The 27,459-nt window shown below is 39.0% G+C and overlaps 1 protein-coding gene across 2 annotated transcripts in view; it reads right to left on the reverse strand.

The window, feature by feature from the left end:
• bcl9 (BCL9 transcription coactivator) overlaps positions 1-19,641 on the reverse strand; it is a 28,474-nt gene extending 8,833 nt beyond the window's left edge. Inside the window, exons 1-3 of one of the 2 annotated variants that reach the window (XM_042001012.1) lie at positions 19,401-19,641; positions 17,406-17,571; positions 1,113-1,573 (exon numbers count right to left, since the gene is read on the reverse strand). In XM_042001012.1, coding sequence (XP_041856946.1) covers positions 1,113-1,399 — 287 coding nt within the window. In that variant the 5' untranslated portion in view covers positions 1,400-1,573; positions 17,406-17,571; positions 19,401-19,641. Of the gene's footprint in view, positions 1-1,112; positions 1,574-17,405; positions 17,572-19,019; positions 19,345-19,400 lie in introns of those variants that run through there. The other variant, XM_042001013.1, reaches the window with a different exon arrangement.
• Between the last annotated feature and the right edge of the window lie 7,818 nt (positions 19,642-27,459).

A 27,459-nucleotide genomic window follows, 5' to 3' on the forward strand; every position in this document is an offset into this window, starting at 1 on the left:
ACACTGTATGTTGACCCATATCTGTATCTGAAGAAATGCCTCAAATAATTTAGAAAGGAGGGAAAATAGCCCATTCATTCTTTAGGTGGTTGTTGAACTGATCATTTTATTTCATTATGTTGTGAACAGACAGTAAAGTGTTTTGGTTTGTCATTTGTTACCAAAAATACCACTAACAGCTACAGGTTGTCTTTTTTTTTAAGTACATAAAAGAGTTTTGTTTCTCATATCATTCCTTACATGTGCACAAGCAATTCAAATAAAAGACAAAATTATAGTAAACAATCAGTACTGAGCTGAGGAGACTGTAAAAACTATTTAAATCTTAACTGCAAACACTCAAAAGGTACATTTCTAACAACAGCACTAAGAATGTAAATGGCTTGGGGCTTTTGTCAAGGAGCAACAAAATTCCTTCCACCATGGGCCTTTGGATCGTCACTGAGGTCTAAGATTCAGGGTAGATCAGGCAAGTTAAGTCTGATGAAGTGTTTTGTATCTCCTTGACTGTCACCAGAGCCCTGCGACTGCCGAGCTGTTCTGCTGCCTCTTCAGCAGTCAAAAGTGAGAAAGTGTACTTCCATTGTAAAAATGTACAAGTTACATTTTTACAGGTTGAGAGCATTGTTTGTGCTTTTGTAGGCAATTATACAGAAACAATCACAAATGAATGTTTATTGCTGAAATTCACTGCTTTCGTGACACAGTTGAAGCAATCTCTCTCAGCGGATTAAAGCGTGCATGAATTTGAATGTTTACAAATAGTAACACCTTCTCCCACTGCACCCATATTGGAGATTAAACCTGTGAAAGTGGAAATAATATATTGTAATAATATAAAATAATATAATAATATGTTCAGTACTGCAAACCATACCAAAACTATATCATCCCTACCCGGGACATTATCAATGTAAAATATCTGCCCGGAACTCTGTTTAGCCCGCGGTCCTTACAAGGAATATGGTCAAGAAAAAAAAAAACCCTAAAACACCATACTTCCTATAAAGGACTGCTGTGGTTGAAACTAACACTCGCAAACCAATGCATGATTATCATGTCCTCAACAGCACCATATAGCTGACCCACAGGTTGGGACTGAGTTCACTTACCTCTGTGTGTTGGTGGACGGGGAGTTCTTTAACCTATTGGAGTGCATTGATGGGGCTCCCAGGACTACAGAACAGGGTGGAGTGATAAGCTGGTGAGGGCTGCCTGTGTGTGTGAGTGGCGCTTTTGCACGCACGTTCCTGGAGCCAGGAACAGGATTCCCGATGTTGGACAAGTTCCCCCGTCCGTCCTTGGCCTCCTCTCTCTCCTTCTTCCCTCGCTCCTTCTTGCTGAAATGTGTCGCTGCTGTACCTGCCGCCGCTGGTCTCTCCTCTTGGACCTCCAACATTCTCTCTATGTCCTTGTCAGTGAGGGTGGGGGTGTGTGCGTGTGTGTGGTGTGTGTGTGTGTGTGAGTGTGTGTGTGAGTGTGTAAAAGCAAAAACAGTCGTCCAGAAGGTTTTCTTGTTATTTATGTTTTTGTGAAATTCCCCCAAGGGGGCTTTCTATGGCCCTTGGGCACACTAAAAAAAGAAGAGGAGAAAAGAAAAAGACAATCAAAAAGCGGAAAATTAACATAGCATCTGAACAAACTTTAAGTGACTTTTAACATAAAATACACACACAAAAACATGTGTTAATAATAAAAAATGTAATTAGATTTTAATTTAGAGCTGATTCTGGACCAGTTCTAAGAGTTTTAGCTCCATAAACAGATAAACTGGTTGCACACTGGTACCAACTTATTGCTGGTCCAGAGCAAGGAACTGGCTGGAGGTGGGATTATGGGCACCACCAGGCAAGCTAAACATTAATATTGCCATGTTTAAAAATCAAGCGCCAAAGCAGCATTTAATCTACATGATTCAAGAGAGAACAATAAAAGAAAACTGAGCCAGAACATGATTGTGAAGTCAAAGCAGCACAAGAAGAACATGAAAGAAAATGAGAGGAACCTGAACATGTTCTCCACATTTTCCAGCTATTTCATTTTTCCTATCACCAGTAGCACCTGTGAACACTGCCTAAAGCTCGCCATTCACAATAATCATTAACAGCTGAATTTTTAAATTATTTGCAGCTACATTTACCAACATTTGTGGGTGATTTTACAGACTCAACAGTAATTTATCCCACACAAACAACTTTTTTAAATTAGTGTTTTAAAACTAGAATGATATTAAAATGTTATTTGCTTGGAAAATTAGTCAAATGCTGTAAACTGTTATTTCTGTGAGGACAAATTGTCTACCGGCACTGTGACCCAGAAGTTCAGACTACACTGGAGGGAGGCTCAAACATGTATTGGAAGACATGTTTAAATTGGCATTATGACATGGGTCTGCAGTGGCTCTCTGGCTGTGGAAAACCAAACCAGTTCTTAGCTAGAAACCAAGATCTATTTCCAGCACTGGAACCACTTTGGTTGAAAAGGGGTCTTACTGGGTCACTTGAATAGACTTGACCTGAGGTTACTACCTCTGTTTTTCCTGCTATGATAAGTTCAATTGTCTGTTTTGCAAAAACCTTTAGCAATAATAATTTTACATCAAACCTCTCCGCCAACATCATCTCCATCCACACTGATTATGTACGTTTAGTTTGGCATGTGACCAGTGGCTACATTTGCAAACACAGCAGTGTTTAACCTCAGTCTAAATAGAGCACTGCCATGAAAACCCAAAAAGGTCATATTTGGAGTGACCGTTAATCAGTTTAAACTATATCAAGTATGCAGATATTATTCCCAAAATGCAGATATGTATCATATTTATTGCACTGTTACATCCTATCCGAGTTGTCACATCATCTTGTGAAACACACTTCTGCTTGATAGCACATGCTCCAGAGTTCAAAACCTACTTATTACAACTGATTTTGTACCTTTTAAAATCACCATTGTTTGTTTTTGAGCTTGTTTTTGAAGTGATTTCTTGTTTCTTTCACAAAATCTGAAAACCCCAGCAATGTCAACTAGTTCAATTCAGCTCAGAATGGTTTCAGAACAAGAAAAAAAAAACATTTGCAACTCAAGTTTGCACCATAATCAGAACACTAGTGTGCATGTAAATGTAGCCACTGCCTACAACTGAAACCAGACACAAAAGTAACTGCATCCCATTTTTGCAAACACATTCATCACATATAAACCCTACACAGTCTTTGATGGGTGCTGATAAATTAGTAGTCATCTTGCACAGCTCAGCAACACATCACAACAAATCCAATTCCTATTTGCTACATAGAGTCTAAACTTTCACACAGCAGAAGTATGTTTCACTGTAGGGCATTGCTGCTGCTTGAACTTGTATAAAAACCTATAAATAGAGGAGGCCTTCAGATGACATACACACAACAGGAGGTGTGTGTAGAGATGGTATATCTCATGAAGAGCCAACTTGTTGTTTTAATCTTCAAGGGAAACTAACTTAGCAGAGATATGTTCAAATTAAAAACAGCCACAAGTAGAATTAGTGAGACTACATATAAATCACAGGAATGACCCAGTTTTACAATCCTACAGACTGACAAATGATGTTGTTAGTAGGGACTCTATCATTGTAAAATTGTAAAAGAAATGGCTGAATATTCACATGGAAAATATCTAAGAGATGCAAGAAGAAATTTCACACAAAGTTAATTAACAAGCAGATGACGTCATTAAAAAAAGAGAAAGTATATTAATTAGTTTAACCATTCTAGGTCAAAGTAGTTTGGTTTAGCAATTACCTTGAGTTCTGTGTTCTTATCCAGAATACCAGATGTATTAAAAAGATGCACTCTGTTGGGCCTGGGCAGTATTACTGAGGTACTTTTTCCAAATTAAAAATAATGCAGTTCACATATACTCACAATTTTCCCTGTAAAGGTATGTCAGTGAACTTCTCATACCTTTCCCTCTGTATCTACTGTCAACAGTATGAGTCCCAGACTGCTTACACCATTTCTGTTTCAAACTTAGCAACCAGCATTAAACGTAGCAACAGGTTGTACAAATGTGGCCAAATTCCAAAGAGTGTAACCACAAAAGCCCTCCAAGCACTCATTTTCCTCCTTTCTACCCAGCAGAGGGTGAAGCAGCATCTGTCTGAGAGCCAGTGTTTTATACGTACCAACCAAAACCAGAACCAAAACATCAACTTAATCAAAGGTGATTTTAATCAGACAACATTGCATTGATAAAATCAGTAACGGCTGGTTTGTGTGTAGTATTAACAGGTGTTATTACAGTCACTACTTCATAACTGATAGCGCTGTGTGATAACAGAAAAAAAGAAAGACAAAATATAAATACAGATAGCTTTATTAAGAATTTAGCTGTATTAAAATACATTATATGGGACAAAGATGACAGGGAATATATACTGTAAAATGTAAATACAAATGCAAATACTTACTGTTCTATATTACCATTAGCCATAAGCATAATAAAATACTGATACATACAGTATTCCTGCATTCTGACTTAAAACAGTGCCCAACACTACTTTCCATGACTAACGTTGGGATGATCACAGCTTTGGGAGTAGCCAAGAGAATTGCTTTTTATTATTGTTGCAGAATTTCTCACTTTCATAGGAGCAGTGTTTTATGTGTTCATTTATTTTGTATTACTAAGGATGTCTGTGTTGGGACTCTGGGGAAAAGAGGTTCATATGCAAGCTGCAACATTTGCAATTCATTTTCTGTATAGTTTTTACATTTTTTTGGAAAAGACAACTACATTTCCATCATTATCACATCAAAGCCACATAATCTGTTAAATATGAATACTGCTAATGGCCTACTAAAAGAAAAATCAAACATCAGTTAGTTGACACCACAGGGATGTTGACGGGAGTTTGGTCGAGTGTAACAGCTGGTGCTGTGATCCAAACCAACCACTGTATGTAGAGCGAGGACCGCATAAATAAGAATCCTGTTCAAGGGAGCGAGCCAGTCAGATTACATTGTCATCCTGAAAATATTTAGGAGCTCTTCCAAAACACTCCACATTGTAACTGGCTCCAGAGTTCCCCTGGTGAGAGGGAGGTGGAGTGGAGTGTTTGAGAGGGGGCAGAAAAACACACCAACTCCAGCTTCTGCAGCAACACTCGCCTCTCACTGGCCTACAGGAGAAATGATTTACAACCATCAGGGCCACAGATCACTACTGCACTCAAGCAGAAGCAGGAGCTTCTCCACAGAAACAGAAGAGGCCTGTGTATCCAAATTATACTGATTAGACTAATCTTTAAAACTCTGTGTGACAGAGAAGAGGAGGCTCTTCGTCAAAGTGTCTGGCTCATTTTTAGACATTTACAAAAGGTGAGCTTGAATTTACGTTTTTGAATCAAATGACGTTTCTACTTTGTGACAGAACAAAGTTTGACACAATTATACAGTACAGGAGTAATTCTGTTGGGATCTAAAACACGCAACTGACCTAAAATATCACAAAAGCGCTTTTGCTCAAATAATTGTCCTGTTACGAAGGTCCAGTTTCATTTCAAGTCAAAATAATTACATACTATAGGCCACGTAGTCATTCAGAGTACAAAAGGATCTACTAATGCCTCCTCTGATGCCATACTTTGTTGCTGCTGTTCAGAGTTGTTGATGCAGAGCTTCAATTGAAGGAAGGATGACTTTGTGTGAAGGACATTAAGATAATGTGGCATCAACAGATGAAATTTGGTTTTGCATGAACTTATTTTCTCACTAAAATGAAACACTGGCCTACTTAAGTCAGAATGGAAAAGTCCAGTTGGACAGCCAATCTGACCCAAACCACTTTCAGACAGAAATAAAGAAAAACTAGAAAAGACAAGAAAAGGCATCAGAGGCATAACTGCTCCCTACGTACACATCTGGGGGGAAATAAAAGTAAAAAAAAAGTTGACCATTTGATAATATAATCTTGTATTGTACAGATTACACATCAGATTATATATCATAATCTGATGTGTATTCTGCTGTTCAGATCAACTATCTGGGTTGCTGTGGTATCTAAACTTTCCAAATCATAAAACAAAGTACCAGAAAAAAATGTTACGATAATAACAAATTTCTTAAAAGACGGCAAAGCTGAATTTTTTTTCCAAGCGTGCAGACCTGTTTTAAGTATCCACGTCACATATGTGAGCAGAAGACAAGATGAACGTATACTGTTAAGTTAGCCAACTGCTACATGCATCATAAACATATATTGCCTTTGCATCACAGACACTGATGTTTTAGCTCAACAAACACAAAGAAAATAATTTATTGTCCATGAACGCAATGCAAAGATATCATTAAACACCAACTACACCTCCATCATAACCTATGACACATTTAGAGATACAGTACAAATACTTAGTTATATTTTCTAAATGTTAACAATTATGAAAATGGGATATTTCAGCCTATTAAGCAAAAGCCATAAACATCCATTTCTATGCATCCCCCCCCTGCTGATTATAATGAATGCTCTGATTATTAATGAGAAATCCTGGCAGTTTTGTTGAGGTTCTAACAGTTAGCGCTTAGCTGATGCATTATGTGACTTCTCCTCCTCCCTTGACAGCAACCTTATTGTGTTTTTATTTCCTGTTTTCAAAATCAAGGATCATATTCCATCCAGTTTAAACATTTCAGCAGCACTGGTGTTATGTCTGCTTCCTTGTTTCAAAATAACTGGTATAGGACTGTACGTAGAGATGCATGCATGGACCAAGTTTATGAGACAAGAAGATGTGGCAAAATTCTAATTTCTCTCCATAAACTTTACTGTTTTATCCTATATACAGTATAAAAATCATCACTATACCTTAAAAAGCCAATATACTGCTCAGCTCGTAATGAACAAATATATGTTGTTCCACAATGTTGGAGGTGTTTATAGCTACAGCTGAAGATGGGATGAAAAACAAGATGAAAGAGGAGCTAACTCAGACAGGGAGAGAGGGACACTGTCTTAGAAAATCTTTCCTCTGATGCAGGGCTACTCAATTCGGTCCTACGAGGGCGGCAATCCAGCAGGTTTATCATGTATCCCTGCACCAAGGTGCTCTAACAGCCAATCAGGTTCTACACAATGACTCATTAATTTGACTCAGGTGTGTTGGTGCAGGGATACATGGAAAACCTGCTAGACTGCGGCCCTCGTAGGACCGAATTGAGTAGCCCTGCTCTGATGGATCCCCTACACAGCATCAACATTACCATGTGGCATATATATGTTGTACATGTAATGTCCAGAGTCACGTGTCATGCTACAACTACTGATATAAATGCTGAAGTTCAAAAAGCCGAATCTTATCGTAAAAAACAGCAGACCAGAAAGAAGAGGCAATTTATCCAACAAATATAAGAAAGGACAGAGTTTCCAGCCAGATCCAACTTGCTCTCGGGGGCAAGAGAAATGAAGCTCTAGTCTCTGGCCATTTCTAACAAGGACAGGTGGATCCTCCATCTTTCTTTTTAAATTGTATTAATTTTTAAATCCAATAAAACAGTGTCAAGATGATAGAGCTCATCTCGAAAAACACACACTGCATTCTTCCCAATGCAATATACATGACACTTTTGTGTAGCCCTAACTCAAACTCAAAAGAAAATCTTTACATAAACATGTCAGTCCCTCCAATGTAAAAATGTGGGGAAGTGCTTTAACGCCCAACTTACTAAGTATAGCTAACTTCTGAACAGCAGCCTAGACCTCATGTACAGGTGAACAATCTGCAAAGAGCCAGTGAGTGCTGATTTGATGCTTTGTACTTGCTTTTCACTCTTTTATTAATATTGTGGATACATCTAATATGTAGTCTAGAAGTCAATGTTACAGATACCAAAAAATATACTTTATTTGAGAAGGCATCATTTACAACATTAAAGAGTAGGACTCCAATATATTCAGCTCTAATTAACGTGTGCCATCAAGAGGTTTCATCAAAATCTAAATCCCAATATTGCACAAGTATGCATGATCCAAGGATGTGCACGTGCAAAGACACAAATGGCGAGAACTGCCAATCACCTGCTCCATCCAATTACACAGTAACAAGACACTAATTGGAGAGCTTGCTGACATTATTGTCACAACACATACACACACCAGGTGTGCATGCCACAATTGCACACACACAGCAAAGCATCATAAGACTAATCACAAAGATTTCTCTTCTTCTATCTCTAGTCTGAACTGTCGATCATGATGAACACGAGGAGCAGCCGTGCATTCTAGTTAATGAGAAAACAGGATAATGAGGCTCTAAAATTTAGCTTTTTGCCTCTGATATAAAAATGAAGTTCCACATAAAAAGAGGGCAGAAAATAGTTCAATTAGATTTGGGTTTTCCAATGCGGGTGGCACAAAAAGAGAGCAATTTATTTCATGCTTATGTAACAATCATCGTATGTTGTCTGCTTAGTGAGTAGACCCTTCCCAACTACGTCACTTAAACTCCTCTGAGGGGGAAACGAGGGATTTATACTGATGTACTCCAGTGGTAAAGTGACAGATCACCAAGAAGAAAGGAACCTTGACCTTGCTGCCAAGCTAGTCCACTGGCTGAAACACAACAATGCAACAAAGACCTTTTTAAAATGGGGGAAAACACACACACACACAAGTGCAAATACAAACTCCATCTCTCTTCCCTCATCTCAACCCTGCTGTTGGCTGTAAAAGGGGCCTGCTGATGTTTCAGCCTTATTTATGCAAATCCCATTTTGCAGTTCAGTCACAATAGAGTATTGCTCTCTCTTTCTGGCTCTCTAGCTCCCCTACCCACTCTCCGTCTGCTTGGGCTCCATCTCAAGAAACTGCTTTAGCCCATTATTTGTTTAGGGCAATATCAGAAACATTATTTCCACCTCTCCTCACAGTTTTCTGCAAGAATACACAAAACGCACAGCCATCAGCAATGAACCATGCATTGTGAAGAAGCAGAAGCTAGCTCTCAGAAAAAGAAAAAAAAAACATCTTCTCTCTTCACACATGAGCAAAACCTAAAATCAAATGATTGTCTTTTAAGTCAAAGCCTGGCAGCAAAACCCATTGAAAAGAATTTAAAAACTAAAACCTGTTTGTCTATCAACTAAGTCAAACTGCAAAGCGGAAAACTCTTTAATTGATTAGACAAACTTCTATTTAAAAAAAAGTCACAGGTATTGTTGTGTTATGGCATAGTAGGGCAAGTTTGTCATTGGCATCATGAGAGCAAGTCTAACAAAACCAAAACCATAAAACATTTAAGTTTCCCCCTGAGCCAGCACTACAATGTTTTGTTTCTTTTTAATAGCTTAACATCTTTAATAAATAGCCATTAGTCCTCAACTAAAACTAAATCATTCTCATACCTGCTTAGCCGGTGGTGACGAAGTAACCACGTAAAGACAGAGGAGACATTAATTCTGCTTTAAGAAAATTAACTGCAAAGGCATTTGTTACATGAAATCCTGTAAATTCACCTGTTGAAGTGACGTCCTGAGAACACTATCCCAACATGCCACGCCCTGCCTAACATTCATGATTTGCACTTGGCACACACAGAATGCGAGGAATGCTGAGTGTCACTAAAGATAGAGCTGTAATGCCACAGATTTGCATAATACAGCTAACATGACAGGAACAAGGACACATTCAACATGAATAGTACTAACAGACCTATAACTAGGCTTCTCTTTCTATTAAAACTAAGCCTTTCAAATCTTTACCATAGGCTCGTATGACTTTCTTTTCCTCTTTCTCTCTGAAGTTTGAGCCTGCCTCTGACTCACTACATTACCAGTAGTCTCAGCTTCTCTTCTCTAGTTTGTCTGTCCCCCATCCTTCACTTCATCCTCTCTGGTCTGCAGACGATGCCCCTCCATCCCCAGGGAGACGACATGTGTGTAATGTCACATTCAGTCATATCATAACATAGTGACAGAAGCCTGACCGTGTCCATCATAATGATGGAGGTGGCAATGAAAACAGGATGGGAAAGGGGTGTGACACAGATTTACCAGTGGAAAGGTTGGGTGGTTCAGAGGGTTGAGGAGGGGGAGCGTCATTACACAAGTCGCTCTCATCAGAGTGTGCGGGTGGGTGTCTGTGTCCCAGACGTGTGCACGTGCACACGCAGCTGAGTCACTGGCGACACATCTGCTAGCGTAGCCTGGGCACGGTGCCATGCGTGGCGGCCAGCTCTAGCAGCAGGACTGGCACTCAGCACTCTGGCTTGCTCTGATCTCCGTCTCACACACACTTCACCCTGCACTTCCATCTCTGTCCATCTGCCCTCTGTCTCTGCGTCTCTTACTAAGAGGGAGTGTCTTGCATACAAGCACTCACTTCTTCTTTAATGAATATAAGGCAAAGAGACAGGGTAGATGGCAACAGCTCTAACACAACCTGCACAGGGTTGCAAAATAAGGACTGGCCTGTATAAAATAAAAACTGAGATTATAGTATTACATATCTTGGAAAGACGTATTTCATAATAGTCAAACTGTGTTGCTTATACACAGCAATAAAGCATGTGTGACTTTTGGACTCTACAAAAAAGAGGTTAAACTAATAGAAGCAAGCTGGAATTAACAAATAACATTATTTACTTGAAGCAGTTTATTATTTTTAGTCAGTGTTCATGCTTCTTTGATGTTGCATGTCTATTGAATATATCTTCCATTTTGTCCAAACAATGGCACTTGTTTGTACTTCCTACCTCTGTGCAAACTGGCATTGCAGGCATGCAAATAGTTACTACACTCTGCTCTGCCAGTCAGGTAACTTAAGAAATGAAAGACAAAACGACAAGTCAAATGCACAGCTGAGGCTAACTTTTGAAGATAATTTCTACATAATGCAGGTTATCATCTACTTTTACACTTAACATCACAATCGAGTACCAATAAATTGGTTTTATGCTTTAGTAGGCTGATTAACAAATATTAGCTTTCTAAGCTAAGGCAGCTTTACCGTCCTGTGGTAATGTAGTACATTTTTGTTTATATGATTCATAAACAAAATCCGGACTTGTCTTTGATAATCACAGTGAATCTGATCTGGAGTTGGTCTTTAAATAAAAATTATGAAAAAAATATGGAATTTTAAAGTCTACAGGATGTCCAGGCCAATTTGAATCTAGCTGAGCATATACATGGACTTATTTAAGGTCCATGTGGATTATGCAGGTGTGTTAGTTTGGTTTTGGGAGGTTTGATATTAAATTAATTCTGCTAGACCATCATGTTTAAGGTCCAGCTTTGGTCTGTAACACAATAACACAACTGAACTGCTAGCATTATCCACTTAAACCAACAGTGGTTGCAGCGCTGACAGAAATGGCAAAAATGCTCACATATGGATATATTTTCACAAACAGAGGTTTCTCTCATTTAAAGTTCAAGTGAGAAGTCAGACAGAAAGACCGCTTGCTTAAGAGAAACTCTGCTGCCCTCTGTGCAGACTCTTTCTTTCCTCTCTTCTCTTGACCGTGCTCTTTGGTCCATGACTCCCTCCCTCCGTCCGGACGGTTGCTCCCACACTAAGGCCACATTCCTCCCTTGCTCATGCTGGGAGGACGTCTCCCTCTGACTGAAAGCATTGTGGGAAATCCCAACGGCCAGAGGCTGTGCAGACCATTGAGGTAAAGTATTTGCTGGTCATGTACAGAACCTCATAACAAAATACCAGGATGGAAATATCAATTTGCTTCTGTTCATTAAACACTACAATGCAAATGTAGCAACTGGTTTCTCACCCTGACAAAACATGTGATACAGCTCACACATCTTTGACCTGGCATATCAACAAACAAAAGCAAAACTAGATTTTACACAAGGAAATGCACACAAACACGATTAGTATACAATAGATGGGGCTTGTACTTCCTCGTCTTTATTATACCACAAAATTAGCAGGGAATATAAGCCAGATTGTTTCCATGAATTACCCCAGTTTACACTGGTGTGTCATACCCATGGAATTTTAAACACACTGGCTAAGACCTGCCCAATTAAATATACAACCACTGAGCTATATACACGCACATACTTATACTAGTGCACAGAGAAATACCCACATGCAGCAGTACTTAGCTGTCCTGATAATGTCTGAGATGCACTGAAGTTTATAGCAAGCCCTGTTCCCATGAGTCAGAGCTCAATAGTACGCATTTCTGTCTGAGCCTCTTTTAGGTTCTTCCACACTGTGAAAGCACTGTAACAGGACCAGTTTAGGCAGCTATTACACTCACGGTAATATGTAGAAAATGCACAGAATCATGCCTATGTAACCCAGGTAAACATGCTAATGACCTGATCTGCAAATTAACGTTGATGCCCAATAATCCACGCACAGAATATCAACTCTTGACTTGCATCCCTTTTTCTTTATTGTCTCCACTTACAGTGGTTGTATAGCTTTAGCTGTTATGAAAACCTTAAATGATGGTTTGAAAAGACCAAGCGTTTTGATCACCACAGTCAAAGTACGCAAGGGAGCAGGAAGCTCAGCGTAAACAAACACTGAACTGAACTGGAAGCTATAAAAGCTGTTAAATCCAATGAGCTTTTTTGGAATAAAGCATTAAAATAAAAGGATAACAGGACACTACGGTACACTCCTTTTCTGATGGCACAGCTCAATGATTAGGCCTGTAATCATTTTTACATGATCATATAATCATTATTACTTTAAAATTATCATTATAAATGTGATCATAATCACCTCCTTTCATAAGAGTGTCATATGATTTTCGGGCACAAGTTAAGTAACAAAAACAACTTGGTCAATTTGTTGAAGTGAAATCAGTCACGTGTCACATTAATGTAGTTAACAATGTAGCTAACAATATGCATTACGGAGCTGAAGCTTCGGGTGCAGCTCGGATGCATTTAGGCACATTTTTCTCCGTTTTATTTGGCTCAAACACCCGTAAGAAAACAAAACAACCTGGTGCTGCAGCTTGTTATTTCAGGTAAAAGCACAGAGCAAAACAATTGCTAGTTTGGACTACACTTATTTACGTATTTTCCTTTTAGGATGCCACGGGACAGCTGATCACATATCTCATGAAACAAATGATGCTGAACATGTCCCGATAATGCGACTACAACTGTTCAGACTTTTCCTGTTTTAAAACGGATATGTTAACATGTCAAATTAAGACTGCCATGACCAAACATTATAGAAACACACAGAGAAATAGTTCATTTGGGTTATGACTTAAAGATTTACCCTATACTATTATAGTGGCATAAAAATTAATGGAAATGGTAGATAAATTAGCAACTTTAGTTGTTTGTTAGACAATCAGCTATTAAAATTTTTATAATCATGACAGGCTAATCAACTATCTGCCTCAACAGTTTTATAATGAACCTCTGTGAATCATGCAAATCATTATGTTAAGTATTTCCCAAACAATCAAGGTAAAACTATCTTTAGTCTTATTGAACTGGCAGGAATACTAAGGCAACAATTAAAGCTTCAGATCAATTTTATTTTTCTTATAATCAGCTGATATTTATTCCTCTATAAGTTGATTGATCTTCTGGAAAACATTGTGCTTGAACACACAGACTACACCTCCTTTAAATGTCTTGTGCTAGCCAAGGAAACAAGAACCGAGGATATTCGCATCTCCCACAAGACAGAGAGGAGCTTTAACTAAAACGGGCAAATTTGCTTCAAAATGACATTTTTCTGAATTAAATTATTTTCTAATGCGAACCTATCAACTCAGTTGACAAACCATTTACCGGTGATGAGTGAATCAATAAGGAAACTAACAGCTTCAGCCATACAAATAATATTTAGTTCTGCAAAGCTTTGCTTATTACTCAAAAACCAATTTAAAAGATGGCCTTTTTCTACAAAGCGCTAAAACAAACCCACCCCTGACTTATCAGAATCTCAACCACAGAACATGAAGGATTTAATTGCAAAGGGCCTCCTCTTGTTTACACTGTTTAATCAAATAACACTGGATGATGAAGTTTTGGCACAGTAAGATGGATGCTAACAAAAGTGATTTAAAATGAAAACCAAGCTCTTCGAATTGTGTCACTTTCATCAAGTCCAGTGATAAAATTATGATAAAATGTATCAGGAATCTAATTTTCTTGCCAGTTAAACCGTGAGGACAAAAAGTAATAACATTCAATTTAAAACACTGCAGGTAATGCATAGTGAAAAAGCTTGACTCAAATGTGACTCCAAGCCACAGCGGCACCTAGGTTTCTCTAAAGAAAGACGGTTTGAGAGGAGCCCATAACTGGGTGCAGGCTGTCTGCATCATGACTGTCAATCACAGCAGAAAAACATTAAAGTAGATGGATTGGTACACTGACTCAGCTGGACACATCCCCTGAGGATCATGTATGGGTAACAACCCCTGAATACATGCACAAACATGAGACCCCCTAAACTCAAAAGATATGAATTGCAACAGATATGAAAAAAAAATTATACAAAACACTTGCAGCATTAGGCTATGAAGACTTAATAGAGGCTGGTCCTTCGAGTCCCAAAAGACCCCCCCCCCCCTCCCCCTAAATGACGTCCTTCAGCTTTATTATTATCACAATCATGCATCTTACCTGGAGACAGACCTACAACATTCAATGTAGAAACTTTGCAAAAATGAATTATTCTTGCACTTACTGAAAACTGTCTCTGGCATCTGCGGCTTTAAGTACATATCTCTGTCACATCATCAACTTAAAGTGCTTAACCCTGGTTTTCACTATGAAGACCATCACGCCACTACCCACTCCTCCAATTTGTCTTGTTTTATTTAACACTGTTTTAACTGGTTCTAACTCGCTTCTGGCATGTAACACAATTTGTAGCTTGGTCTTTGACAGACGATATACAGAAGAAAGGTTTCTTATATCTAAACTTTGTAATGCATATGGCACATCAAACAGTTCACTCCCTTGTTTTCCACAAATGCTACTATAACCCCTGGAGTTGAGTGGTTAAAATGATTCTGTCTATCATATTGTGTCTGCGTATTAACAGTTTTCTACTGACATAACCATTAGTGTGAACTGGTAACATGTGGCTAATACCCACCTGAATTAACTAATAAAAGCAATAATGATTTAAAAGTATTTTTCTGGTAATTTTATGATAATATTAGTTCCACATTAGTGGTATCAATATCTTAGAACGCCACCTTTATGCTGCAGAGCTGAGAAAATGCCTCCTTCAAGGTACTAAGCTCTTTTTTTTTTTCATTTTTTCCAAAAAGCAAAATGTACCGTAACCAATGCAGTGGTGTTTAGCTTGCAACTCCACGGCTCTAATCACTAAATGAGAGCTGAAATGCGGTAAATCGGATATCAGAAGTTGAACGCCTCAAGATAAACTGTTGATGCCATTAAACCACAGTAGGAGACAGGAGGAAAAAAGGATGAAAAGAAGTGGGCATACGTTGATCTCATGCAACTGCTCTTATACATGTTAAAAGAAATTATTGTGAGTCATTTTATATTAATTCTAATAATATACTTAGAAAATGCCTTAAAGATCATATTAGTAGTGATTTATTGAGACTGAAGGCATTTCAAATGCCCATCATGATTGTCGAAGGGCAAAATTTATAATATTTGTAGCAATCAACGTATTACTTGCAGTAATTAAACTACAACTTTCATAGTTTAAGTATATATAAAACAAATAAGGCATTGCAACCTGATTCAACCTATGCATGCGTTAAACATTAAAAGGCTGATGTGTCACCTCGACATTTTCAAGACAGATGTTCAAAAGCTGAGGGATAAAAGATTTTAGTGGACAGTTTAGTGGACATTTACTCCTGGGTGTAAGGCTTTTAAACACAAAGTTTCAGGTCATAATGATCTTAAAGGACCAAAAGATTTTTTTTTCTTTGGGTGGTGGTGAAAGTGTTTTAATTCCCACACTTTCTTGTATATCAAACACTCGGATTAGTTTTATTGCACACAATACCACTTCCAAACAAGGTGCAAGTAAACCCGCAGACGTTCAATAATACTTTCAGACCAAAAAATGCATTAATACAAGTTAAATGCCAAATTGTATTTTTACTTCTCCTGGGGGAATCCTAATTACAGTTCTATGGAGGCTCGACTACTGTAGGAGTCATTCAGTACTTGAGCTAAATTCCTTAATGAATTGTGAATAGACGTCTTAGTCAGAGACCCAGGTGAAAGGAAAACCGATATGTTGCTTTAAATATGTCTAAGTTTATGAGAGAACCATAACAAATAAGGTCCTACATTGTGAAAATAAACATTTCAAGCAACAGAAAAACAGACACACTGCAGAAGGGGACCACCTGCCTCACAACACACAAGCAAAAAGACAAACCATCTCCCCATCATTTGGCTCCATGTCATTCGCAACATAGGCCTTGCAAGTTTTAATTAGAAAACCCATGAAGCAAACAAATGCACAGGAACATGAGAAGCCAGTACAGTGAAAAAATAAATCCTTAGCCACTTTACACCAATATTCATTTCCCTGCGTCCTTCACCTTACTTTGGTTTTTGGTTAACACGCTTTGGATTAGATAGCAGATAAATAAACAGTGTGCACAGCATTCTCAGGAAGAGCGGCCTGACCGTGTTTTGTCCTCGGCATGTGAATATCAGACAACGAGACCAAACACTGCGTAGATAGTCCAAAGGAGTATAGCTTTAAAGTCCTTCTCTTCAAACCACTTCCCTGCCCATCCACAGTGCCTGACCAGAGCAGACACTCCACAATTCAAGGCTTTCCTCATCAGAATGTAGACATCTCCACAGATAAATGTCAAAGAGATAGCGACCAATGTTAGGAAGAACCTGTGCCTGCCTTGTTCCTGTTGCATCACAGCAATGTTAAGCTATCATTTTATGGCACCAGTTAGTCTTTCAAAGCAATTTTGTTTCAGGACTGATGTAATGTAACTAATGGGGAAAATGCATGAAAGCCAAAAAACATGTGTGTACCATTTTTTTTTATCTCTCTATTATTTATGTCTTACTTTATTGCTACATGGCGGCTGTGCCTAAAATTCACAACATGGGGTTTCATTCGCTGCTTTCTCAGTAATTTAACACCCAATCAAATATTTTTGTATTTATAAAATACACATTGCGGGAATTTTAAAGATGCTTTACAGACCATAAAATTTGCACACAGGCTTAAGAAATATGACAAGTATTTCAGTATAAATGGTCACTGCATAACATGCAGATTGATTTCCTTCATAACTCATATGATCCTGCAGCATCATGTCATTAGCAATGAAAGTAATGAACATGAGAGAACCTGTTTACATTCACTATATTGCACACTTTTGAGAAGACATGGGACACGTGTAATAATGTGGAACACAAAAATATGATGGAGCCAGGCTTGAGTTGAGTTACCTCAGAAGCCCCCCTGCCCTTTCAGCAGGGCCTCATATGGAGAACCAAGCCTGAGGTCCCCTGGGCACTGATGTCTGCTCTCCACTTGACTCCTCCCAGTCAGCCACAGAGGCTGTGCAGGAACCTGGCCTACTCGCGACAACCTACAGCCACAAGTCATTCACACCTGGAACAGAGGGAAAGAACTTTGTTCATCGGGTGAAACACAAACAAGCAAATGGCAAGGAAAAGCACTCCGTCTCTCATGTTGACAAGATCAACATGTAGTAAACACATATCCAGAGCACAGCTGATGTCATTAGGGACTACAGTAACCCAGACACTCATTTATACTTCAGTTATCGACCAGTGTACACATAAGGGATTACAGGACAGCCTGTGATTCTTTATTAAGAGCTTTTTAGGACTTGGAAAAAAAAATCTCAAACATGCAAGTTAAAAGTATTGATCACAGAAAAGATATGAAACAGCTTAAAGACAAAGCAAGAGACACAGAAATGGCAGACAGCAGTGTTGCCTAGCAATTGAACAGACCTGGGTCTTGTAACAGGAAGCTCTGCAGTTCAGTCTCAGCAACTGGTATGTATGCTCCAAAACTGTCTTTGGACAAGACACTGACCCTTGATTGTAAACTCTCAGGAACTTATTCTAGAGATAACACCAGGAAAAAAGACCAGAAGTCCAACAGCAGCAAAAGCTGCTGAGATGTCTCTTGTAAACCATCACATCATGTTACATACACTTTTTATAAAAAAAAAAAAATCAACTAAACCTTTCTAAATGATTTGCACCTACTTGCTTTTTAAAGGCATAGGGGGGAATACTATGCTTAATCCATCCAGTGACTGAACTCAAAAATCCCCAGGTAATGGGTGGTTTTTTACCTCACGTTTATACCATAAAGAACATTGGGATTTTTTTCCCCTATTTAAAGACTCAAATTGAACATTAGTTAAATGTATTGCCTGAACACATTCTTTGCTATGTTTAGCTCTCTTGTCTTGCCAAGGTAAGACAGCACAAAGCCACAAGTTACTCCCAAACAGGCCTACTCGAGGAAGTCGTCCTAAAAAATGCAGACAAACCTAAAACTCTGCAAATAAACCTGAAGCACACAACAACTGCGGGGACTATGCTCCCCCCCTGAAATCTCAGCGCCTCACTGGACAACTCTTGGCGGACAAAGTAATTCCATGGCGCTTGAAACTCCAGGAACTTTTTTTCTTTTTCCTAAAAGAAGTTGTTCCTGTTTCGCCAGAGAACTGGGGGGAAGGGAGGACTTCAGCACTCGCATTCATGGAGCCTCGGCCAGCGCAAACAAAGTCTTTCCCGAAGAGGGAGGCAGTGGACGGCGAGAACAACGACGTCGGTCGTAAACACACAAAACACATCCTAAATTAGATTCATCTCGGGGCTTTGTCTGATGATAAGACAGCTCAGGTCCGCCTTGGGCAAACGTTCATTTTCAAGTTCTGCTAGCTCCGTTAACAATGTAACAATTAAATCGCTCGGCAGATGATAGGGCTGGCCGACACAATCAGAAGCTGAGGCCTATAATCACGTTACGCGTTTATAAGTGATACCAAACACATTTAAATAAATGAAATACAATACCGATGGCGTGGTGCTCCCGAAGAATGCAGAACATGCATGCTGCATTGTATCCTTTTTGCATTTTTACGAAGCACGGGCGGTCCTCCAGTATAATGGGGTAAAAACCAATATTTCTCCGCGGGTTTTACACCATGCCGAAAACATCGTGAATAATCCGCTTTTGTTGCGCTGGAAAAACGCCGTTTACGGCTAAAAGGCAGCTCACTGTCTGCCAGGCCAGACGCGACGTGGGTTTGCTAGCCAGCCTTCGGGGACAGAAGCAGAGAAGAACGGATACCGGAGTGAGATGTCCCCGGGAGGAGGACCCGCGTGTGCCCGTTGCCAGGAGGCGAGCCGTGGTAGCGACACTTTCCAGCTAGATGTGAAAAAGAGAAGACTCACCTGGAATGCTAGCTTCATTTCAGTTTTTCTCGAAGGACGAATTTTCACCGCACACATATCAAATCACAACATTATCACGGTAACATTATAAAATAGGAATATGTCTCCCCCATTTCGCCGAAGCTTTCCAGTGGTCCTACTCCATTACATCCCAGTCAAGATTTCCTGTCGTCTCCCACCCCCTCCGTTCCTGCGCGATGGTTTCGCCCAAATTCTAAGTAGCAATTCTAGGTCAGGTCTGTGTGCCAGTGAGAATGTTACTGACGGACAGCCGCGAGACGCAAACGTCCACCTCCATGTGACACGGTAAACACTGTAAATACATACAAACGCGAAGAAAAAGACAAACAACCTGAGCTAATATTTTAATTCGCGGCTTTGTTTCATAGCAGCCACAAAAAACATTAGCTACCTCAAACATCCCCAAAAGAAAGGAGGTAGACAAAACTTGTGCAAGTTTTCACAGGAAGATGTAAGTAGCCTACATTTCCATATAGTCAGCATTAAAAAACAACAATATACATCTAATTTGTTTACTTATTTATTATCCTCTTGAGATAGCATCTGATTTAGGAACAAATTCCAAAAACAAACAGAAAATGAAATGCAATAAAACAATGGATCGTATTACAAAACAAATGCAATCAACTATAAATAAGATGCTCGAATAGTCAATATATCTACAAGAGATGAAAAGAAAATATAACTAATAAAGTTTAAAAAAAAATCACAAAATTGGTAAGATATGAAAACAGGATTAAAAGTGTGGGCCTGTGTCAATTAAAAAATAAAGCAAATAGTTTAAAGATGAAACACAATGACTAAAATACATAATAGACCAAATGAATAAATTAATAAAAAAGTAGGAATTTATTTATATCAACTGGAGCTTTAACACCCAACATCCAGCTTCTTTTAGGCTTGTAGGGACAAGGAAAAGGAATATTGCACAAAAAAGAAAGAAAAGAAAAATAGAAACAGCTACATGCACCCAAAACAGTTTCAAATAATGTGGAACGTTAAACACATTCAAATAAACTGCAGCCAGTGACTTGGGCAGTAACCACCTAAACCAATACTGAGGTAAACAAATCTACACAGACGATTAGACTGTTAACATGCACAGATCTGAGAAAAGCTGCAGAGGAGTCAGGGTAAACAAAACCAGCAAACAACTAGTTGAATAATAAAGTTGACTGAAACAACTATAAACACTTGAAATTAATTTAAATCTAATCACTGTGGGTCATAGAAAAGTTCAGGATTCACAGGCCAACGCATTTAGCTAGTCCACTCTCCTACAAGGTATCTTTCTTAAAAAGGCACCATCAAAATTAGAAATTAGTAGTAATACAAACAAAAGGAAAACAAACCATACTGCATGTTTTTTACTTATTTAGCAAACATTTGTTTTATATATAGCCAGTTTTTGACCAAGTTTGATAAAGTGGAAATGATCTTTTCTCCCCAAAACACCCAACATGTCCTGAGGTAAATTGCAAGTGTCGTTATTTACAGCTTTTCTTTGTGGTTAAGAAGTGGATGCCTTAAGGTTCTGGAATACATATGCAGAAATTTGAAGACATCACATTTGGTTTTGGTCATGCATGATATCCTAGTTAGCAAGGAAATTATTAGCAGCATATAGTAAAAGTATTTTTTACAAGCTGGTATATTGACAGCACCTGGGCCCAACTGGACTGACAGCAGTCTGACTACCACTTAATTATGATGTCCCATCTTGTTTGAATCCTTGCTTGTGTTGTTCTTATTACTCTCAGATGTAAGTCCCTTTGGAAAAAAAGCGTCTGCCAAATGACTGTAGAATAGTAGAATAGAATTAACTTCACTACTTTGCCATACTAGATTTGTACTTTTTCCAAAAGCAGATGTTTTCTCCCTTAATAAAGCTGTCAGTTTTACAACAGCTGGGTGAAAGTGTCCCAGTGTCCTCTGCACAAAGCAGCTGCCTTATTATTTAGACGGTAAAGGCTGTGAGCTCTACTTTGTTAAAAAAACATCGTAGCAACAAAGATTATGTTATATTTTATGTTTGTTTTGGTTCATTTATTTATTTATTTTTTGGGTAACTTTACAGTCATCTGCTACAACCCAAGATAACAAGTGGTATTAATATTGCTGAGGTTTCGCAAAGTGTCTGGTAACTAGTGGTCATGCCATCACAGAGGAGAAGGCATGACATACAAGGATGCAATGTCTTATAGGAGATATATGGGTAATTGAAAAGGGCACTTTTCAGTGCCTCTGAATTGCGTTGTGTAAGACAACGAAGTACGAAGTATGTCCATACTTTGCCTACCAAATTCATATGTCGGTTTGCTGTTAATAATGTTGCAAAGAGTTCAGCAATTGAAAATTACCAAGAAGAAAGACTAAAATTAGCCAGTTTTTCACTGCATTGCTCTTAATCCGTTGTCATAACCTAAGGGTTATTCAGTGCAGTGCGGATTTAACAGTGTTCATGATGAGCCAAGTAGCTAATGACATGACACTTGATAAATAAAATCATGTTCAGCTACAGGGCAAACACACACACATGCGTGCACACACACACACTCATCACAGTGTGACTATCAGAAGCCTCAGAGGAAGAGTGAAACATTAAGGACATGCAATGTGAGAGTGGTCCTTCTCAATATTTAATCAAGCTACATTTAAAATCTAACCCAAATGTATAATCAAGACAACTGGGGATTGAATGAATTGGTGTTTAAGTGCACACGATATTAGCTGGCGTGATTGTGAGTGTGTGTTTGTGCCCCGTTCTTCTCTTCCTACTAGAACTGATTTATAGTCTCAAAGTGAAAATGTTTTTGCAAAGTGAAAGCTTGTATTCTTCAAGAGGCAGTTTTAAGGGTCAGGGCTCAGTTTAGTGTGCATTACAGTTTAAATGTACTGCTTAAATATAAGAACTAAACTGGGAGTGTATTGAGCTTTATTATTGTTTCAAAGGCAGTAATTTGGTCTTTTTCTTTTTTTGGGGCGGCAGTGGCTCAGGCGGTAGAGCAGGTCGTCCAATGATCGGAAGGTCGGCGGTTCGATTCCCGCTCCCGCAGTCATCTGTCGTTGTGTCCTTGGGCAAGACACTTAACCCTCCTTGCCTCCAGTGTTGGCATCGCTGGTGTATGAATGTGTGGATGAATGTTCGGTGATGGTCGGAGAGGCCGTAGGCGCAGACTGGCAGCCACGTTTCCGTCAGCTTGCCCCAGGGCAGCTGTGGCTACACATGTAGCTTACCATCACCAGGTATGAGTGAGGAGTGGATGAATAATGGATTCACACAATGTAAAGCGCTTTGGGTGCCTTGAAAAGCGCTATATAAATCTAATCCATTATTATTATTATTATTATTATTATTTTCTCATAAATGTTTGGTTCATAAAATTTCCAAAAGTGATTTAAAAATGTCCATTAGAAAATCCTGAATCGTAGCATTAGCTTACATGTCTGCTTACTTAGCGTGCTGAATGTTGTTTGCACCTTGCTTTGTCTTTGGTTCCTTCTTAAGGTATGTGGTCTTAGAGACCAGTTAGACTGAAGTGACTCTAAACATCGCAATGGCATTCTGTGTTGTTCTAAGATACAAAAATCTTAGAATGAGAGCTGCATATTTGTGACTTTTGACAAGCAGGCCATGGCTACGCTGGACGTGTTTGTGCATGCTTGCAGAGATCAGTGACACACCAGCCTTTTTCTCTGTTTCTATCTCATACATACATACATTGCACAAACCAGTACACCCTCTCTCTCTCTCTCTCTCTCTCTCTCTCTCTCTGTCTCTGTGTGTGCGTATAGGCATGTGGGTGTGTGCTTGTGTGGATGATAAACCCCAATGGTGGAGTAACAGTAGACTGGCAGTATTCCCAGACTGGGTTGCATTAGACATGCACACTAGCAAAGCTCCTCAGGTCGATGTTCTGGCTCTCCAGCGCTGCAGCTCTTTGGCGTGACTAAGAATACTTTGGAAGCAGGAGAACAAAATCCAGATTCTTTCCTGTGCTGCGTTAAAGCAACAGGGGAAAAACAGAACTGTGTGTTTAAGCAGGACACCAACTCTGACGGTTCACTTATCATATTACCATCTGCATTATTTAAAGCTTTGATAAACAATCTTATGCTGGGGAGAAACACTGAAGACATGGAACGGAGGGATAAAGTGGGCACTTAGAGGCTCATTACATTTAATGGATATAAACAATTATTTTAATAAGTTAAAATGTAGAATATTAACCGGACAGACACACAGGTAGTCACAGATGAGCTTCTGTAGGAAGAATTTGTGGAATGGAAATGGATTTGTGTATCTTTAGGACTCCCCGTGTTGAAGCTGGTTGTGTTCAGATCTATTCATCAACATGTTTGGTGGTGATGCTGGGAAGAAGGCAGGACTGGCTGGGTTATCAAAATACTGACAGTGAACTCACTCACACAGCAGTGAGGTCACTTACCAGAGTGTGGCAGCCTGACCAATCATCAGTCAGCCTTATTATCGTGGTATGCAGTGTTGCTATGAGTAACAGAGACAAGCACTGCCACACAGACCCCTAATGATGGCTGAGATGCTTCTACTCAGTCTTTTCTTTCCATCTCTTTTGCATTTCTCAACATATTTTTTTTTAGTTGATGCTTAACTTTTTGACATTGTTACAGTGTTCAGTTATAAGTTTGAGTCATTTCCCCCTCCTGCCCGGCTTTGGTGTTCCCTCCTGGCTGTGTTTACTGTCCCTGCAGCAGTGTTTTCTGACTCTTCCCCATGGCAGGTGAATGTAAACAAGCTGGAGGACTGAAACAATGTTAATTAACTGATCATTAACGAGTCGAGGCAGACCCTGGAGATGTGAACAGTTGCCCACCCACCTGCGTCTCACCATTTCACTAACTGGACTGTTAATGACTAATCAGAGGCGAGAGTGATTATATCGCCTCCTAACGAGAAGGATTTATGATTGCACGCTATTCTGTTTTATATGGCTGAGGCCTTTGGAGTTTACAGTGATGACAAGAGCTGAGTTACGGTACACCGGTGGAAGAAAATCCCACTTTAATATAAAAATAGTACTACATACAAGTCCGACATTTGAGATCTTTGAGTTGCAGGTTGTTTGAATGGCTTTAGATTTAGTTTTGTAGATTAATTCACTGGTTTACAACCCAGAGGACAGACCCAAAAGGCAGGGTAAATCTGAGGGGTTGCAGGAGTAATTAATGGGATAGCAAAAAGAAAACAATTATATTACTTAAAATGTTTTGTTCTATTCTGTTTTATTCTAGGCTTATCTGCCTACCCACCAATGGTTTGGATACACCCATTTATTACAAATGAATGGGTTAGTTGCTCATGCAGCGTCATTAAGCTCTTTCAGCTGATGCTCATATCAAATTTAATCATGATTACATTTGTCTCTGTTGTAACATGTAAAAGTTTACAGTAAAGAATATAAAATTGTGAAATGTCTTTACTTCAACATGGCAGTCATCAGGCTTGCAACCTCAAAAAATAGACTGTGGAACAGTTGTCATGCATTTAGAAAACAAATTATATTCCAGCTTGCTTTGAAGGCTTTTTTATGTGTACAGACTCTAAATGCTGATTTGAAAATAGTGTTTTTATGCTTTAACTGTAGGATCAGCCTCTTATGTCATATCTTTGTCCATATCAAATATTCAAAATAAATTATTTAACATTTCTCCACGTGAAAAAAAAAAACATTTAATCAGTTCCAATATTAAAACACATTTTTGTAATTTTTAATTAAACAAAAGGAAAAATAGCCAAGCAGCAGTGATCTTAAAGAGAAGTAATGAGGAAGCACTCCATACAAGTTGGTCCTTCTTTACCACCATATAACATGATGGCATGTCTTGACATTCTGTATGGAAAATTGAGCTTTTTAACATTATCAAAGAGTCCATTAAAATATAAATACTTTTCTTTTTCTAAATCTAATCTATTAGCTTTGGTACCTAAAAGTGCCAAAAAAGCAATTGAAATTAAACTTTTAACTAAAATAAAATAAATTAAATTGATAGAAACTAACAACTAAACAAGAGAAAGTCTAAACGTGCATTCACATTATTTAGCCCACTTTAAACAAACCCTGGTTCACTTCCACGGATAGTACGGTTTGTTTGGAGCAACGTGAATGTGCATTTGCACTCTGGTGCACACTTACCTTAATATAAATGCCCCATATGCAGACTGTAACCAGAAGCTTTACAGACTTTCCATTAGCCCACAGGTGTCAAACTCCAATCCTCGAGGGTCCAACGTACCTGACTGAAATTAATGGATTATTGTGAATAAGTTGACAAGAGGCCATTGGATCCGTTTGATTGGAATCAGATGTGTTGGAGCAGGGAAACAACAACAACCTGCAGGATAGCAACCCTTGAGAACCAGAGTTTGACACCCCTGCTGGCCTCTAACTACTAACTACCTGTTAGTTGTTGTGAAAATGTAAGACACACAAACAAACATAGACAAACAACATTACTGTTATGAAATAAGAAACGCTACCCACACACACATACACATGCTGAACAGCACACATGCTCACATGTTTGTCACTGCTAATAAACACGAAAGGCTTGATGTAAATCTGAGCAGCAGAGCTCATACTAAATGAAGCAGTTGCTGAATAATCAAACAGAAACTAGACTTGTATTAGTCACTTGTTTTGACATAACCACTAGGAAGTGATTGATATGTAGTGAGAGGCTGGCTTTTTATAACTGTGTCCTCATTTCACCGCAGCCTTTCCCACAGGTTCAGAATGTAAAATTTATTGATACAACATTTCTAATAACGGGAGCAGAAAATGTTTGAGATAAAAACTGAGAATCACTGATTCAAAAGATTTTACACTCTTTAAAAGTTGTTGAGAAAAGGACAGAGCACACATAAACATACAGAGATTCCAGCATTTATTAGTGAGACAACAACAATTTTATCACCACCTCCCTAAGCTGAGTGTGGCTTTTTTTGTACACAGAGATACAGAGAAACTTGACAATCATGTGATGCTGTTGCACAACATTTGGGGGGGGGGGTGTAGTTTTACAGCCCTTTTTATTGTCAAACTACCAAGTTTGAACCCAATGTATCTTTTTGCATGTTTTGATGTGACACATACTTGTTTATGATTATGTGCTTATAGAATTTTGTTAAGGTTAGGAAAAGGTGCCGATCTGTTGGTTTAGTACATGAGTCTACAGTAGTTGGAGTCATGAGACTCATGTGGTTGTTAAATGATTTTTCCAACCTTTGTCGCCTGAACCCGATCACATACGTAACTGTAGAGGATAAATGGAGGGCTTCATTCACTCAAAGAATGTTGCCTGTGAGCATAATCCAGGCAGCAATTAGGTTTGTCAGCACAAGTGCAATTATGTAATTAGAGAGACAATTTAGCAATATAAACCTAATGGTTTGGAATTGTGACATAGTTTTTTGTAAGCGGTAACAAAGCAGAAAGGTGGGAAACCTTATTTTTCTAATGTAAACTTTCAATCTCAAGGGTTTACAGTTGTTAAAGCTGTTTTCTAAATTTAGTGGAGTAAAAAGTGGCATGTTTCCATGGTTAGAACTAGTCAGTAAAGTAGCAGAAAATACTCAAATGCTCACGTAAATCACCGCTCAGGTCACACAAGGCATGGCAGACATGGAGGGCAACAGTTGTGAGTGTGTGTGTGTGTACCCACTTTGAAATGCCACCCAAACAGAGGAACACCCCGAGTTGTTGAGCATATATTCTCTCCTTTCTCTGTTATCTTTGTGTATGAACGCTTACTGAGAGGAAACGATAGATGCAGACATTCCACAGCCCATATTCCCCCTCACTCTATCTTGTTGCCATGGGAACCAAAGCAGACGGGAGACAGGTTCATATCGGCCTCCCTCAGGTCTCCAGTCACAGCCTCCTTCTGTGTGTGTGAGAGTATTTGTGTGTGTGTGTGTGTGCTGTCAGAGCCGACTGCTTCTGTGTGGGCCACTGATACTCGCTGATTAAAGGAAGTTATAATTTGATTTTCTCAGCAG

Source organism: Melanotaenia boesemani, chromosome 12 (genome assembly GCF_017639745.1).
Source record: "Melanotaenia boesemani isolate fMelBoe1 chromosome 12, fMelBoe1.pri, whole genome shotgun sequence".
NCBI lineage: Eukaryota > Metazoa > Chordata > Actinopteri > Atheriniformes > Melanotaeniidae > Melanotaenia > Melanotaenia boesemani.